We start from the raw sequence: 13,994 nt of genomic DNA on the forward strand, positions 1-13,994 counted from the left end.
TCGATACAATCGAGTGGATTCGAGTGCAGTCAAGATGTTTGGATTGTCATGATTATAGCAAAGTGAGATCATGTTTTGTGGCTAGTAAGTAAGTATTCGTATGTTGTTCAGATTTTGGAGTAATTTCTGTTGCCGTTCTTCGTTTTTTGGGGAAAAATACATTTTCCATGATTTTCCGTTTGGAAAGACACTTTCAAAAGGCCGTTTCCGTGAATTCTGTATGTTTTCCGCAATCGCGGAAAATCACTGTCATGTCCCTACATAATAGCGGGTATTAATGACAGCGAGAAAAAGATTATCAATATTGCTATTAAAGTGGCAAAAAACATGCGATTATCGACAAGACTAGCGATAAAGAGGTTTTCAATAACAGCACTAATGCCAGGAGATTATTCCCTTGTTTTCTGACCTTCTTTTGAAATAGATTTTTCTTGCCTTTTTCATATTTTATTGAGTATCGGAAAAGGTCAAATTTGATATGATGATGGGAAGGTTGTCTGTGAATCTTAACACCACTTTATTCTTGCCTTTAAGTCAAAAGAGAGTGAATTGATAATAGAAAGCTTTCACAGAGTATTCTAATCTTCCAATTTAAAATAAGCCCCCCTAAAAAAAAAACCAATCGTTTGGGAGTACACCTAATGTACAGTAACATTTTCTAAAGTAGGGTTGACCAGTCTGTTTGTTTTGATTTATTTTTTCATACACACATTTATAGACAGACATAGGGACAGTGATTTTCCGTTTTACTGGTAAATAAAACGGAATTTTCCGTTTGGTTCTTGTACTTTTCATGTAAAAATTCAACGAATTCGCCTTTGCAAAACGGAATTCAGGTTTTTGCTGTGTACACTTTCAGTGACAAAACAGAATTTCCATTTTTAGATCGAGTTGAAACGGAATTGCAGATTTTCAGAAACGGAAAAGACCATTTTTTGAAATGGAAAATCACTGTCTCTACAGACAGACAGATTAGATAGATAGATAGATAAATGGTATCTATTAAAATTCTCCACATATTGCAGTTTAATAACATACTGTGAATTACAAAGTTAAAAATACAAATTTACATTTCATTGATTACGTTTTACAATACCATGTTCAAGTGTGCAAAGTAGATAATAATACTGTATACTGGTACTGTATACCATTGATCTTGTGATACAATTAAAACTATTAAAATACCATTCATACATAATTGTATATTGTCAGGATCAAGAAAGATTTGTGGAAAGGAGAAGGCAAGGAAAGAGTTCAGAGTTAGAGAAGTTAGATAGAAAAAAGAAAAAAACAAACATTTGTGAGGGTAAGATTGATCCTGACAAGAACATGTGACAAATACATAAAAAGAAAGGGCAAGTACTTTACAAGCAATTGACATGACAAATAATCCTAACAGTAATATACAATACAAAAAGCATAATCATTTTAAGGGTTTTTATTGTACAAACGGATCAGATCAGGGATTGGGCTGTCCCACATATGTTTAGTTTTACGTCTTTGTTTGTATATCTTTCTTGTCTTTCGTAAATTTATTGTTTGCAATCATTGAGGAATGAAATGTTCAAACTGAACTGTATATAATGATGTCTTTTTGAAGAAGGCAACACTCAGATCATTTCAACGTTTTTCTAATTTTTGTAATTTTGACAGAGTAAGAGCAGTAGTGTAACAATCATAATCATTTCTAAAGATAATTCTTAAGGCACGTTTTTGAATTCTTTCTAAACATAGTCTTTGGGCAATTGTGAGACCTCCGCTCCAAACTGGAGCAGCATATTCAAGTATTGGGCGAATATACATGTAGCAAAGGAAAAATTGTAACTAAATCCTCACAAGAAAGACTGTATTTTATTATAAAAGTGCGGAGCATATATAGTTTTGCATTTGCTCTCTTTTCAATGTCAGAAATATGTGCTTCCCACTTTAAATCATTCTGGATTGTAACACCAAGTAATTTCACTTGGGTCACAAGTACACAATTATCAAGGTTAAGTGGATAGTGGTTAACTGGATCTTTAGAGTCTAAACAGATGTCCATTTTGATACACTTTTTAGGATTTAATTGCATTTTATTGGATTCAGCCCATTTAGACAGGCATGTTACTGCTTCTTGCATGTTTGATTTACACCATGAAAATGATATTAATATATCTGAAGCTATAGCTACAGAAGTATTTTTATGTCTTCTGCAGCTACATTTTAAGTATTTTCAGTGTAACCAAACAATTTTTTTTAGGGGGGGGGGGGCTTCACTTACATGGCATTTTATTTATGGCACAGAGGCATGATGGTTGGACCATTTATCACGTTGATGAAATTGTTAGTGTGAGGAGGAGACGAAACCTGATTCTTGTCTTGGTACATCTTTCCAGCTGATCTGTAATGCCAGAGTTCCGCGAAGTAAAGCAAGCTACTGAAAACAAGGTTTTGGTGAAGGAGTTGTCAGGAAGTTTTTCAAGCCAAGGTCACATAAACTCCCATGATGGACCATTAATTTTTTTTTCTCATGGTGGCCCATTTTAATATAGACAAAATATTGGATTTGTTTGCATAAATGCTTGAAATTTCCCTTTGACTGAGACTCAGCATTCAGTCTGTTGCCTGCTGTGAGGGAGACCTCGTGCTTCAAAGAATTCTTGTTATCGGAACATTCACAGAAAATACATGTACTCTCACTACTCCACTTTCTTTCGAGGGGTTAGTCCTGAGACGAAAAAAGAAGAAGAAAGATTTGACTTTGTGTGCAAATAATATCTATATGGTACATCTTCTTTTTTTTTACACAGTCACATGTTCTCCATAAACATAGTTTGCCAAATCTCTCCACTGCTCAGGTGTGAATTGCCGGCCATAAGAACATTAAGATTGTTTGAACAATGACTTGGGTTTTATGCACAATTTGATTCTGCATTTTTATTCTAACATCTTGTCATACTAATGGAAAAAAAAGATACATCTCCTTCCAGCACTTGTCTGAAGAAGCTCTTTATCTTTCTGCACCCTCATAGATTGAAATTGGATGTGTTTATATTGCTCTGGGAGAAAAGAGTTAACCATCCCTTGTGTCTTTAATGCTGTTAAAATGTCTGTTTCTCCCTCTTTTCATCCCCCACAGATACTCAACGGATGAAATTGCTCTTTCTGTTATTCAGCCCTACATCGACAAAACGGGCCTGAAGTCATCGTTCCTGAGCGCTACCAAGAAGCAGAAGCTGAAAGCCAAGCCCCCTCGTGTACGATTTGCTGACAATGTCAACACGTTTCCTTCCAGTACGGTAAGTGCTTTGTATCACATTGAGATATCTTCATGAATCTTGAGAAAAATCCAATCAGTCTTTGTATCACGAGTACACTCTGACTAGTGTGCAAATGTACAGACCTTTTGCTTTTGGTTTTGCTTAGTGCATAATGCAGAGTCTGAAGTAGTGAGACTAAACTCACCCATGTTCTGTGACTGCTTCTGCACAAACAGAGTTTGGAGTCTAGTCTTCATCCTTGACATGTATGGTATAATTTGTTAAAGTGTTTGATAGCAGTCTGTGATTAGAGACTAACACTCTGGCTCCAAGGTCCCTCTAATGGATCATCTCTCCTCACTTTACTTCAGCGCTAAGCTCATGGGAGCATTTCATGAAATCAAATAGTAGTGCCATTTCCACTGACAACTGTTATAATCTACTGAAACCCTTGCATCTGATGGGCTGAGTGCAAGTTAGACAGTGAAAATCAGTGACTAATGTCATCATGAAATGCTCTCCTGAATTCATTAATTTGTCACTGTCTTCGATTGAAGATGTTATGAGTTGGTTTGTGCCTGGGTATTTCTTGTCACCAGACTCCTCAAGTATCCTATTTTTCATCATAGATGTAACACATGAGTTGCAATTATGATGTTCTTGTGATTGTATGCAAATACATTTTTCATTTGTAATATCACATCTTGCAAACAGTCATACAATATACACTTAACATAGATACACTATAGGCACAGCTTGATTATGTTGCGGTGTGGAAGTTATCCATCCACTGTGGTAAATATTTCTTCTTTCAACTTCTTGTTTTTCATCTTGTCAGCTTTTCTTATTTCTTTTTGATTGTCACCTTTCAGTTTTAAAAGAGGGAAACGCCTACAGTACTTTCATTTTGGTTAATGAAAACACTTTTCTGCGAAAAGGGGGTCAATTAAAATGTTGATCACTTCTCTAGCTAGGCCTTCCCTTTTCTAAGTGGCATCTAGGTAGTAATAACAGAAGCACTGTATCTGTAAAGTGATATGAAGAGACATCGTTCTCTCAGATGTGGTGAACAGCATATTATGTAAAAGCAGAATAATTTATAATACATGTATCTATCCTGGCTTGTTGCTGTTGATAATAGGATCTATTTTGTTAAGAATATTACATCAAAAAGTATTAAGGATTCAATGTCGGTTTTAAGAAAAAAATAAGCCTTTATCTATTGCACGTCAACCTTTGATCAAATGTCTAGGATCTGTTCATTAAATATGACATTGTTGCTCTGGGATCACATTGAAATATGTTTTCACAGGAAGAGAGGAGCTTTTGTATCCTTGCTTTGATAGATATGGGTTGTTTTGTTGAATGTTTGCTGGGGATTGGCAATGAGAATCTATTTGTTATGGATCTTAAGGACAGAATACTGAGAATAGACCATTGTTATGGTGAGCTTGATGGGAAATTTATATTTGTTTAGCTACTGTAGCATGAAAATATTTTCATAAATTAAAACAGGCTTCAAGGACAAATTCTATTTCATGAATGTCTTAATATGAATTTAATGTTTACACCAAAACATATTTTGAATAATTTCAGTATTTCTCTCTTCAAGGCATGATAAAACTGTATTGTTGAGTGCTCTTTAATATTAAAACTGTTTGTCTCATCGTTATGCAGTAACTAAGCATTCTTGGAATGTGTTATCAACTCAAATAAATTCACATCAAATAAGTTTAAATTTGTTACTTTTAGTATGATTTTGGTTGATAAATGATTTCCTTTTGATTTTTGCTAACTGCTGAACTGCATCTCTCTTTGTCTGTCTGTGTCTCTCTCTCTCTCTCTTTCTCTCTGTCTCTCTTTGAGCTCAAACCGCCATTTGATTTCTCACTTTCACAGCGTTACACTTAGTACAATATAAGATTCATAAGGAAATTGTTTTTTATCTCATAAAATATCTGTAATTGAAGATGATATCAGGAGTATTCATTGACCATCCTACTTCTTGTGCCTTTAAAGGGAAGTCCAACCTGTACCGAATTGAATTGATTTATTGTCAAATGAATGGAAAATCGGTGCTTACTGGTGATAACAAAATACAAGTACAAATAAAATAAACAAATAATGACAAAAATATCCAATCATAACAGCAAAACATCTTATCATATCACGTAAAATAGATTTCAGGTTTACTTTATAATAGGCCTACATTTTTTTTTAATTATGACAGCACAAAATTTAAATATTCAAGTGTACATGTACATGTATTAAATACATACTTGTAAATTAATCATTCTTATCTGTGAACTGTTCATTCCTAGTGTTATTAGTACATGTACTATGGCTTCCCTTCATGTATACAAAGGCCCATTATTTTTTTGATATAAAGGGGTTTTGCCATTGTACCATAGAGCTATTACATTGAATGACTAAATCTCAAAAAAGTTGAGGGCTCAAAATGTCTGCAAAATAGTAATTTGTTTATTTTGTGAATTGATACAACCCTGTACATGACTAAGAGTGGCCATGCCACTTTTTCACAGTTCTATGTATATGTACGTGTAACTCTCAAATTAAAATCAATTTATGTAGTGCTACATGTACATGTATGTGATTAGAAATTTGACAGGTTTACATTTCTGAACTGTCCTTTTCTAGAGTTGCTGTCTGTTTAACTTCGGGTATCAGATTTCCCTTTCATAGTGTATAAATGTGACGTTAATGAGATGATTTATATAACACTGGCAGATCCAGGGGGGGAGGGGGCACAGCCGTCCCGTGCTCCCCCTCTTTTGAGAAGCAATATTAAAATTTGTAATGTAAAAATGCCATTTAACAGAAGTGTGCCCCCCTTTTTTTGCTTGTCAAATTTTTCCTCGGACAAATGTGCCCTCTCCCCTTTTGGAAAATCCTGGATCCGCCCCTGATTTATAATATTCTCTTTTTGTGTGTCTTCAATTCTGTGAGTGTCTGTTGTTATTTTATTTTATGTGGTCTCATTAAGTTTCACATCCTTGTACATGTACATGCAGGTCAAGTTCAAAACAATGTTTGTTCCAGCCTATTTTGGGTGGTGACACAACATTTCCTCCGCCGACAATTGCTCCTGGCTTTATTTTGTCTATTAAAGATACAGGGTTAGGGTTAGTGTTGAAATAGGATCTTAAATGTTAATAGGTTTAGGGTTAGCCTCTTGTCGAGGCCCTGGCGGCTGCATCCCGAGCGAAGCGAGGGATTTCCTAATTCGCGAAGGCTGGTGCGAGCCAGAGCCTCTTGACATCTGAGCTGAATTATATTCATAAGGAACGTCTTCCTAATGAATATATGTATGAGTCATGATATTACTGGTCACCTATAGTAAACCAATAAAATGTCAAAGCTGTTTCGTCCGGGGTTCAGAATACTAATAGTAGTCCACTATTCTGCAGGGGATTCATTTAATTGCGGGACACTAAAGGGGATATAACCAGCAAAATGCTACAAGTAGTGGTACTACTTCTACTACTACTGGCCGTAACAGACCCATCACCGCCCCGAAACTTCCCGGGAGATACTGGTCAGCCGCTGGTCAGACTCGAGTCAAGGGGAAGCAACTCTGCTCCAGCATTCCCTCACTGCACAGCGGAGATCGATAATCGACGCATAGTGGAATCGCATGAAATATTACATTTTTCCCATATCCTGTGGGTAGATTTACAAAAACATCTCGTCCTTTCAGTGCAGATTGAATTTCATCGACTTGCAAATCCTTAAATCGGTCAATATTCAGCAATTTAGAGGCATATTCAATGCTCTTTGATATTTCGTCGTCACTCTTCGCCAAGAATCCACGGGTCGCCATTCAAGATGAGCTCATGAATATTCAATATGATGTCACAGTGGCCCGCGCTCTCATTGGATGATTTTCACCGACCAGTTCTTGGTTGGAAACAAAAACAAAAGAAAGTCGGTGAAATTCGGCTCAGATGTCAAGAGGCCCTGTCTCGCGGCGCTCTGCTTCGCTATATCCCTTGCAAAGCCATGTTCGCTCGGAAAGCAGCCGACAGGGCCTCGACAAGAGGCTAGTTTAGGGTTAGGTTTAGGATAGGGTATACATGTAGTTTTAAATCCAGGGTTGCAGTTGGTCATTCCATTTAAATACGTGGAATTTGATCAGAGCAATTGTCACCGGAGCAAATATCATGGTTCCATTTTGAGCACTCTTGATCAAAAGTTGGGAATCATGATCATACATGTACAATGCATTTCGGTAGAATGTTTCTAATAATTCAAATACTGTACGGACCTTGTCAAGGAATAACTTAAAAACAGACAGAGTACAAGATAGAAGAATACCCCATGAATTGTCTGTATAAGCTGTCACCCTGGACGATTTTAGCCAGAGTATGCCAACATATGTTTGGCAAGCTGTTAATACCATATATCAATTAATCCTATTTCTAGTTTATCAAGAAATCACTTTGTGTTTTTAGCAAATGGCAATTCTTTTTTATATTGATATCAAGAAATATCTAGATAGAAATGGCTAATCATGTATCATGTCGGCATACATACACAACAGGTATAAAACAGAAACTTGGCATGATTTTGCTGGATAGTATGTTGTCTAAATTTGTCCCAGTGTGATAGTCCCTTCTGAAGGTATTTCTTGATGTGTTCAAGTCAGGCAATAGATTATTATTCATTTATATATTTATCTGTTTATTTATTGATTGATTGATTGAATCATTCATTTATCCATCCATCCATCCATTCATTTGATTGTTTATTGTTAGTATTTATTTTATTTCATTCTAATTTTTTTTTTTGGGGGGGGTCGTCTTTTCACAACCAACTGCATCAACGTTGGATAAGCTTTAACATTGCAGTGAGTGGGGATTTTCGGGGGATCTTTTTTTATTTATTTTTATTTATTTATTAATTTCGGTGGCAAAATCATTTGAGCCCTTGAGTTATTTTTTTTTCCCTGATGCAAGTACAGGCAATTGAATTTCAATGGCATTTTCTTTGACCCTGTACTATGTCTGCTCTTTAAAGATTCCTGATATATTTTTATATCTGAGAAAGATCTTCATACATGTACATGTGCAATTATGGGATCACTGCACCTTTCAGGTGCTCCATGGCATGCTTCCATTCATGCTGGAGATACAGTTCCCGACGTTCGGATCATTATTCATGCCTGGGAAATCAATGCCTTTCAAGAGGTTACCCTTATTTATCTATCTTATTTCTCTTATAGCCAAAGATGCCGCCCAGTCTGGTGTACTTACCAAATGTCCTCAAGGTGTACCTAGAGAATGGCCAAACCAAATCGTTCAAGTATGATGACTCCACGACTGTTAAGGTATGATTGTAATTTAAAAAAGATTTACGGTGTGATTAAAGAGAGAATTCGTAATATAATTAAAGAGAATTCACAATGTGATTATTAGAAAAGAATTCATAAGCTAGTTCAAATTAATTAAAGAGAATTCTACTTTAAATGTCCTCAAGTTTTATCGAGAGAATGGACAAACCAAATCGTTCAAGTATGATGACTCCACGACTGTTAAGGTATGATTGTAATTAAAAAGAGGTTTACGGTGTGATTAAAGAGATAATTCGATATGATTATTAAAAGAGAATTCACAATGTGATTAAAAGGAATTCATGGTGTAATAAAAAAAAAATCATAGTGCACTTACAGAGAATTCACTATCAAATTATAAGGAAATCTACTTACCAAACTTCCTTTAAGGTTTATAAATCTAAAAAATGGCCAGCCCAAATAGTTCAAGTATGATGACTCCACAACTGTTAAGGATATGTTTCTAATCAAAGAGATGTCACAGTGTGATTGAAGAGAATCATAACTGAAGATAATTCACAAAGAAATTAAAGGGAATTCATGATTTTATTTAAAATAATTCACTTTACGATTAAAGAGAATAAACAATCAAATTAAAGAGAATTCAGATAGTGTTTTTAAAGAGAGTCCATGTTGTAATTAAAAAGGAAATAGAAAAGACACCTGAATTTGGATAAAGTCATGTCACTGGTCTCTTGAATATTTCCTGTTTTCTTTCTTGTTTGATGATACCATACAGGAGGTGCTGGTCAATCTGAAGGAGAAGCTGGGACTCAAAAGCCTGGAATACTTCTCATTGGTCGTCGAGGATGTGCGAGTTTTGTCACAACATAAATTCATTATCCTTCAAGAACATGAGGCCCTCAGACAGGTTTGTCCTTATAATTGACTTGTTCATAATTAGCCTATTTAAAAAAAAATGAGCTGAAATATCCACAGATACAATTATATACAGTGCGTATCAAAAAAAGTCCTGTAAAATTATACATTTATAATATCCTGAAGATTTTTCCACATTTTAACATTGGTACAGACCCATTTAAGCAAATGACGATATAACTGTCGAAAAATATTTCCGCTTGAGTGAGCACCACTTACTTTTGAAAAGTTAGTGAAAAATGATTTGCGCAGAACTTTGAAATAGTTATGCGAATAAAAGTAGACCTTAATCATGTTAATCATGAAGAACACGTGGAATTTAGCTAGTAAAATTGATTTGAAGATATCTTTTACCTTTTTAAATTTGTTTCCTTGCCCAAAACACTTCGAAGAGTGCATTGCGCCCCACCCCACTCCCCACGCACCGAGGCCATCGTGACGATATTTGCTTTACACTGAGCTGTCATTTACATGAAATGGCTTAGGCTTGATTTTCATTTTGTTAAAGGACAAGTCCACCCCAACAAAAAGTTGATTTGAAAAAAAGGAGAAAAATCCAACAAGCAAAACACTGAAAACTTCATCAAAATCGGATGTAAAATAAGAAAGTTATGACATTTCAAAGTTTCGCTTAATTTCACAAAACAGTTATATGTACATCCTGGTCGTTATGCAAATTAGCAGACTGATGACGTCACCCACTCACTATTTCTTTTGTATTTTATTATATAAAATATGAAATATTCTTATTTTCTCCTCCTTGTCAAATGAAACAAAATTGCATTTCTCCCTGAACATGTAGAATTACCATTATTTTAACAGTTTATGGTTAAGTTAAGTTGGTCCTTATTGTCATATCTGTAAAAATTGAAATATTGTATAATTCAAACAATAAAAAACAAAAGAAATAGCGAGTGATGGACATCTTCGACTCTCTCATTTGCATATTGCTGAGTTGTGCATTTAACTGTTTTGTGAAATATAAGCAAAACTTAAAAATGTCATAGCTTTCTTCTGTTACATCCGATTTCGATGAAATTTGCAGCATTATGTTTGTTTGATTTTACTCTATCGATTCAAATCAACAATTTTCTGGGGTGGACTTGACCTTTAATCATTGTCAAGCTTGGAAAAAGTGTGGAGAAACAATAATTAAATGAAAAACGAAATGTAAACCCACTTTAAATGATAAAAACTTAGTGAAAAAATGCTGTAAATGTCTGATATAAACTTTTGTTCAGATTCAGGTATGTCCTCAGATCCAGCTGGCACAAAAAGGGTAAAGGTTGTGCTAACTAAGTGTTGAAATTTCAATTGGGTGGCAAAATTGTAACAAAATGCTTGAATGTATCCGTTTTATTTCATTTGACTAAAATTGCAAGGGAAATGTATGAGAAATGTTTCGCAGGGTAAGTTTGATTTCGCCCTTTCCCCTTGACACAGCGTGAAAACAAGCATTTCTGCGCAAACAGATTTCTGCGAGCTTTACAAAAATGGACAGTGCTCACTCAAGTGTAACATTCTGTCAAAACTTTTACTTTCATTGGATAGATGAGACCCAAACCCAAGAATATATGTGAAAAAATTACCCACATGTTGTATATTTTTTAATTCCCAGGGCTTTTTCAAAGTGTAAACTTTTTTTTGATATGCACTGTATAATGATATAATTAGATTTAATTATTTCATTAAATGAAATAATACACAAGTAATTAGCTTATATCAAAGAGCAACTCTTCCGCTATATACTGTCAAAGTGCATAATACTAAAGTGAAACCCAATTAAACAGTAGAAACAAGAATTATTTTAAAGCCTGATTGTAGGTTTGGGTAAATCCCCTAAAAGTGAATGTCACCATTCAAATTCATTACAATTCCATTAGAAATGGAAGTGTATACACCTTAAACATTCATGATGTGGAGGATATGAAATAAAAATGTGTCTTACAAGTTAATTATTGTGAGTTTACCTGAAAATTAATTTCCTCATCCCAATGGGCGTCCTTGATGCCATAATTACACTAAGATTGGTCTGTTATTTGTGGAAATGTCATGGCATAGTGGTTTTGACTCTCGCTCTTCAAGTTGAAGGTGGTGGGTTATGGGTCGGAATCCTATAGATTTTAGGCTTTAATTCCTTAAGACAATGTGAATGGGTACTACCTGGTAGGATTTATTCTTTGAATGCTTCAGCGCCTTCAGCTCGGTTACAGCCAGGGTAATACTTGTTTGATCAATACCGAGTTTTAAGCTCAGTATGATATATTCATATGTAGTAGCTGTCCTATATAAATGGATCGATTAGTATGATTATAACTTTGATTACACTCTGTTATGACCAGATTGCAGAGAGACCGGGTAGTCAGAACTGGAAGTGCCACCTCAGGATAACCTACATTCCTTGTGATGCCTATGATCTGCTCAATGAAGATACCCAGGCCTTTGAATACTTCTACCAGCAGGTAAAGTCCATTTGAATTCTACATCAGTGGGGGCAGGAATGGGGTTGGGGGTGTTGAAGCCTGGAGGGAGGGGGGGAGGGAGGGATGGGCAAAGAGACCGGGTAGTCAGAACTGGAAGGATCACCTACATTCCCTGTTATGCATAACAGGGTTCCCAGCCGATCAGGGAAATCGGGGAAAATTATTTTACTTTTTTCCAATCAGGGAAAAAAATCAAGGACTTTAATAAAAAATAACTAAAATCAGGGGAAAATGCCTCAGATGAGGGAAATCAGGGAATTTTGATCAGCCCAAAAGTTGAAAGCACCGTAGTCAGTCAGCCTCTGTTATATTTCAAAACAACATCCATTGAATGATTGGTTATCATTGTACTAATTAGTTTTACATTATTATTTTTATACTGAAAATACATTCAATTCACTGCAACAACTTAGAAAACATGCGAAACTGGAAATGGGTTTAAATAATTATCAGGGAATTTTCAGACTTCATCAGGGAATTTTGTTTTCTTGAAAAGCTGAGAACCTGGGGGCCGTTTCATAAAGCTGTTCGTAAGTTAAGAGCGACTTTAAGAACGACTGGTGAACCTTTCTTACGCGCTTAAACCATAGCCAATGAATATACCATTTACCACAAGAAAGGATCACCAGTCGTTCTTAAAGTCGCTCTTAACTTACGAACAGCTTTATGAAACACCCACCTGGCATAAGATCTTCTCATCAAAGATGCACAGGCCTTTGAATACTTCTACCAACAGGTAAAGTCCATTCTAATTCTACATCAGTGGGGCTAGGGAGTTGGGTTGGGGTTGTTGAAGCCTGGAGGGAGGGGGGGGGGGGTGGGATGGGGCAAAAAGACTGGGTAATCAGAACTGGAAGGATCACCTACATTCCATGTGATGCCTATGATCTTCTTAATGAAGATACCCAGGCCTTGGAATACTTCTACCAACAGGTAAGGTCCATTTGAATTCTATATCAGTGGAGGTGAGAATGGGGTCGGGGGCGATGGAGCCTTGTAGTAAGGGTACGGGGCAGAGGAACCAGGTAGTCAGAACTGGAAGTGGCACTTGGGTATCATTTTCATGTACGTATATGTACCTTGTGATCTTCTCAATGTAGATACCCAGGCCTTTGAATACTTCTACCAACAGGTAAGGTTCGTTTGAATTCTACATCAGTGGAGGTGAGAATGGGGTTGGGGGTGTTGAAGCCTGTAGGTGGGGGGTGGGGATGGGGCAAAAAGACCAGGTAATCAGAACTGGAAGGATCACCTACATTCCCTGTTATGCTTATGATCTTCTCAATAAAGATACCCAGGCCTTGGAATACTTCTACCAACAGGTAAGGTCCATTTCCCGGGGGGGGGGGGGGGGGGGCACTCCCATTGACGAGTGGATACCATGCGCGACCAAGGGGTCTCGAAAAGCACCCTAAACACTTATTTTCCATATTCTGAAAATGCACCCCTTAACAAGTATTGGTGTGTGAAACCCTACCCTTAACAAGTATTGGAAATAAAACAATACTATTGGCAAGTTTTCCCTGAATTGAACCACTAAACAAGTACAGCGATATTTCAATTGTTATGTCACGGACGTCGGTCGTCGGTTTTACCTTTACCTAAAATGGGTTTAATACAGCCCCACCTCCCACACCTTGCGCAAATCGTACTCTAAACATGTACTGTTGACTCTTATGGCAAAAAGTACATCCTTTATAAAACATTTTAGTCTTGATTTTTTATACCCTTGCAAATTTGACCCTAAACACGTAGCTTTCCTAGCGAAAATAGATACCCTTTTTTCATTATTTTAGTGTTTTTGACACCCTTATTACGTTACGTACGTAACGTGCCCTATCTTGAAAAAGACATCCTTTTTACGTGTTTTTGGGGTCGCGCATGGTATCCACTCGTCAATGTAAGTGGCCCCCCCCCCCCTGGGTCTATTTGAATTCTACGTCAGTGGGGCTTGGGTATTGGGTCGGGGGCAGTGGAGCCTTGTAGTAAGGGTACGGGGCAGAGGAACCAGGTAGTCAGAACTGGAAGTGGCACTTGGGTATC

At 36.4% G+C, this 13,994-nt stretch overlaps 1 protein-coding gene across 1 annotated transcript in view; it reads left to right on the forward strand.

Moving 5' to 3' along the window:
• LOC129261306 (uncharacterized) overlaps window positions 1–13,994 on the forward strand; it is a 72,441-nt gene that overhangs the window by 35,884 nt on the left and 22,563 nt on the right. Inside the window, exons 6-9 of the mRNA XM_064099176.1 lie at window positions 3,119–3,278; window positions 8,482–8,586; window positions 9,329–9,460; window positions 11,811–11,930. Of these exons, the coding sequence (XP_063955246.1) occupies window positions 3,119–3,278; window positions 8,482–8,586; window positions 9,329–9,460; window positions 11,811–11,930 (517 nt within the window). The remainder of the gene's footprint in view (window positions 1–3,118; window positions 3,279–8,481; window positions 8,587–9,328; window positions 9,461–11,810; window positions 11,931–13,994) is intronic.

The sequence above is a fragment of the Lytechinus pictus genome, chromosome 5 (assembly GCF_037042905.1).
Source record: "Lytechinus pictus isolate F3 Inbred chromosome 5, Lp3.0, whole genome shotgun sequence".
In the NCBI taxonomy this organism is placed as follows: Eukaryota; Metazoa; Echinodermata; class Echinoidea; order Temnopleuroida; family Toxopneustidae; genus Lytechinus; species Lytechinus pictus.